The following is a 4,456-nucleotide window of genomic DNA, read 5'->3' on the forward strand; positions in this document are numbered from 1 at the left end:
CCCCAGGCCCAGCTTCAAGGAAGGATACAATCATTTGCCTATCCAAAGGCGACTTCTGCCTCAGTTTCTCCAGCTTTTCCAGTTGTTTGATCTCGTTATTCCGGACATGTTTGAATTTCTTGATCTCGGCCTAAAGGAAGCAGGGGGCTGTTTCCTGGGGATCCAGGGCAGCCAGCCACAGACACGGCCCACCGCACAGCACAGCACAGCGCAGCACGCCCGCTCACCCGTGTCTGCTTTATCTGCGTCCCATAGAGTTTCAGAGGGTTGATGACCTTGGTCTCCAGCCTCTCAACCTGGGGGAGCACAGACACGCAGAGAATCAGAGTGGATATAGCCCAGGAGATGCCTGGAGCCCGCAGAGCTGGATGGCAGGAGTCTGGAGAGGCTGGGCGGGGAGCCCCAAACACCCTCCCTCACCGTTTAGGGTTGACAGTGCCAGCCGAGCTCAGGGCTCTGCCTCCTAAGGGCTTGGGCAATAGATTTCATCTTAACGAGCCTTGTTTTCTCACCTGTAAAATGCCTGTGCCCACCCAGGGTTCGTGACAGGTCCATGGGACACATCACTATTTCAGTTCTCCAGACTGCTTTAGGATCTCACTGGGAGGCTAGATAGACCCGCTTAGAACATGGAACAGCCTGGGATTCGCAGCAGGGAGTGAGGAGGACGCCTCACACCCCTGAGCCAGTGCCTACGCGCCAAGCCTAATACCAGACACTTCAATAAACAATATCAGTAATAGTATTAACAACCACAATTAAAGCTAACGTTGAGCACGTGCTTACCCCTCACCCAGCATTATTCCAAATCAGAACGTGTCACGCTAGAGCAGGCCTTGGGGTGCCCCCCAAGAGCTCCTGAAAACCCTGATCGTGGGGTGCCATCCCAGAGGTTGTAACTCAGCAGGTCCAAGGTATGGCCCCCAAATCTGCATTTCTAACAAGTTCCCAGGTGAGGCTCATGCCTGGAGGATGGGCCCCCTAAAATCTGACTCACCAGGTGGGCCAGGGGAGCCGCACGCCCCACCCAGCCCTTTCTCCTTCCCCAAGGCTTATGAGCCTTGAAAGGTAAACACAAATCTAAAAATAGTTCATTTTCCCAGGTACCAAAAGGGAAAGGGACTTTTCCCTCCCGCCCTTAAAGCATTTCTTTTAGAAAACTTGCCACTGTGCATCTATTCTCTAGACGCATCAAAATCTTTTTAAAAGCTAAAGAAAGCTCTTTTCAGTTTTACGACCCAGGAATGGCAGTCGTGTTTTTGAAAGGTAAACATCAAGGTAACACGGTCTCAGGAGCTTCACCCCGGTGCCTGGCTCCAAGCTATAGCCGCCTGCTTGTCGTAGAGATGTGAGAAATTTTACTTTTCCTTTGGATAAAGATGATTTGCTAATATAGGTGGCCGCCAAGTCCAGTGTGACAAATGGTGCTGTCTCCTTACTTGAGGACAAGTTATCACCTGTCTGGAGAATGTGCATGTGAGGGGTTCTCTCGACCTGGCTGTTTAGGGAGTGAGGTTTCTGTCTGTCTTTGCCATCACTAATCAGATCACCTGCAATGCGCATGACAGTCTGGTTTAATGTTCATTCAGTATATAAGCTGTTCTGTTCTTTTCTACAGTCATTGAGAGGTTTCTGGGCCGGCAGGAGATTTTAATTTTTTACTATTTCCTAACTTGCGGCAGCCTCCTTAGCCTCAGCCCCAAGATGTCTGTCCCTTCTACAGGTCCTCTGCACCCTGGGGATGTGCCCCCTGCCGGGAACGTGGGGAGCCCACAGTAGCAGCCCTCAGGACTGGCTTTCTGGGTCCCTTTGCCTTGCCCACCCCTTCAACTCTGCAAAGCCTCCTGGCTCTCAGTCCTGTAAATGGAAGTGTGACCCCCCCCACACCCAGGGAGGGATTGTGTAAGTGTCCAGCCTTGGGGGACAGCTGGGAGGAGATGTCCATGGGCCGTGGCCCCCGTGGGCAGCTCTAGCCCTTGGATCCGACCCCAGCAATGGGCCTGGGTCCCCAGCAGCCCCACGCACCTGGGCCTGCCGGTAATCCTGTACTTTGGCCAGGTCCTCGGCGAAGTTCCTCATGGCGGCCCGCATCTCGGGGTTCTCAGTGTTGGCAAAGTCGATGAGCTGCTTGACCAGCTGGTCAGCCTTGTCCCGCAGCCGGGCTGTCTTGCGAGTGTAGGCAGCCAGCAGCGAGCAGAACTGGCCAAAGTACTTCTCGGCATGGGTCACTGTGGTCTCCATCACCCTCACCTGGCTGTCCCTGGGGGAGGTGGGGGCCTTAGGGGTTGTCCAGGCAGTGACGTGGGGCTCACCCACCCCCCGTCGTCCTCCTAGGCGGCAAGCACCATGCTGGGCATCTGGCTCCTGGGACCAAACTCAAGGTTGGGTGTCAGCCCATCAGAGCAGGTGCGGGAGCCCAGCCGGGTCACAGAGCTGGCCGGTGGCCAGGCCGGAATGCCCGTGGGGGTGTGGCCTCGAAGCTGGCCTCCTCCCTCCCCGCAGCCCGTCAGAGAGGCTTCATTCTCTCGCTGCCGCGGCCTCTTCTCTCGGACATTCCTCCGACTCTAGCTTTCCCCCAAACTGTCAAACTTCTCTCCCGTCTCCGAACCCTGAAGCCTTTTTTTTTTTTCCCCAAATTAACGGACTTTCTGGGGACCAGTTTTAGGTTGACAGAAAACTGCGTGCGCAGTGCAGAGAGTGCTCATGTGCCCCTCCCTGAGCACACACGGCCCCACGAGTAACACCTTGCATTACCTGGAGACATTTGTGACAAAAGATGAGCCAATACCGAGGGTTTACTCTTGGTGCTGCACATGCTGTGAGTTTTGACAGACGCCTGGTGCCCCGTGTCCACCGTCACAGTGTCGTACGGAGCAGTTCACTGCCCCCCGAACCCTGTGCGCCGCCCATTCATCCCTCCTCCCAGCCCCGAAGTTCTAGTTTGTCCCCCTTGCATGTCCCTCATCACTTCCTGTCACCCTCCGCGTCTTGGAGTGGGAGCGTCTTATCTTTCTGTGCGGCTGGCCTGTGCCTGTCCAGTGTGGGGTTCAGTGACCGTGTGTGGTGTGATCGGGCGCTCACCCTCTCCCGGGCCCTCTCTGCCCCGGCTCCTGCCTCCCTCCCCACATCTCTTGACATTGACGGAAGTCCCCTGTGCGACCCTCCAAACACATCTCTAAAGCTCTGAGGAGGGCGCTTTGTCCACTTCCCAAAATATTCCACATTCATTACCCAGTAAGTAAGACACTGTTACTCTCGCCATTTTAAAACGAGTAAACGGGACCAGAGAAGGGAAGCATCTTGCTCAAGGTCACGCAGCTGCCTGCAGTATCTGTTCCTCCACGTGGGGTCTTAGGATCCCCCACCCATCAGAATCACTTACGGCACAAGTTAAGCATGCAGTTTCCTGGGCCCCGGCCCCCGACGTGTGAACCAGAATCCCCGTGAGCGAGGCCCAGGGGCTGCAGAGACACCCTTGAGTTTGCCGCCCTCAGAAGAACCAGGCTTAGAAACAGCCGGGTGAGGGCCCAGTCCAGTGAGTTGTGAGTTGCGGGAGAGCAGTCCTAGGAAGAGCCGTCCTAGGAAGAGCCTGGAGGCAGTGTGGTCAGGAGATCCCACAGCAGGGGTGACGCCTGCTGGGGCTCTGAAGCATGAAGAGGGGTTTTCTATGTAGAGGCAAGTGAGGGAAATTAAAGGTGGACCTTGGTAACTTGGCTATGCCAGAGCCGTGGGCGATAATGCTGGAGAAGCAGAGGCCAGTTTCCGGAAGCCTCTGTGGTCCTGAGGCCCATCTTCTTTCGACCTTGAGGTGGGTGCAATACGGGAGGGAGCTCACCCTCATCACTCCCACCCCCACCCGGCAGTTGCAGCTGCCCCTGTCTGGGTGCATCAGGCCCTGAGAACCTGGCTTGCCCCTCCCTCCCAACCTCGGGCACTCACCTGAAGAGAACAATGTTCATTGTGACTAGAGACACCAGCTACCCTGGTCTTAAGGAATAAGGACAGGGCCCCAGGGGTCCTGCAGGCCCAGGAGAAGCCACACAGGGCTGGGCGCAGCTGCCTGGTCCTGGCTCAAGGGACGCTGCCACCTGGTTGCCAGGCAACATGCCACCCACAGCCACCCTGGGAGGAGCCTCAGCTGGTTGCCTGGCAACCTCTCCCAGGCCAGCCTCTCCCAGAGGGTTAGGGGGGCCTGCCCAGCCTTGTGTTGGCTCAGGAGAATCCCAGAGAGGCCCCCACTCTCCTCTTGAAGGTGGAGGTTCTTGTGGAACCGGGCCATGTTGTGGTTTCCCAGGATGTGGCAGGGATTGGATCTAGGGCAGCCTGACCTGGGCCCAGCTGTGTTTGTGAGTCGTATGTGTGCTGAGGTCTTTCCTCCTGCGAACAGGCCACCAGGCCTTCCCCAGGGGTCTGGGGTGGGCTGGCAGGGTCCCAGGAGACCTGGTTACTCAGAGAG

General features: G+C 56.6%; 1 protein-coding gene across 1 annotated transcript in view; it reads right to left on the reverse strand.

Annotated features, from left to right (window-relative positions):
* The window catches only part of FAM92B (family with sequence similarity 92 member B), a 10,208-nt gene extending 6,244 nt beyond the window's left edge, over positions 1–3,964 (reverse strand). The window contains exons 1-4 of the mRNA XM_006926877.1: positions 3,940–3,964; positions 2,026–2,260; positions 228–296; positions 29–130 (exon numbers count right to left, since the gene is read on the reverse strand). Of these exons, the coding sequence (XP_006926939.1) occupies positions 29–130; positions 228–296; positions 2,026–2,260; positions 3,940–3,959 (426 nt within the window). The 5' untranslated portion in view covers positions 3,960–3,964. The remainder of the gene's footprint in view (positions 1–28; positions 131–227; positions 297–2,025; positions 2,261–3,939) is intronic.
* Between the last annotated feature and the right edge of the window lie 492 nt (positions 3,965–4,456).

This window comes from Pteropus alecto, unplaced genomic scaffold, assembly GCF_000325575.1.
Source record: "Pteropus alecto unplaced genomic scaffold, ASM32557v1 scaffold7, whole genome shotgun sequence".
Taxonomy (NCBI): Eukaryota; Metazoa; Chordata; class Mammalia; order Chiroptera; family Pteropodidae; genus Pteropus; species Pteropus alecto.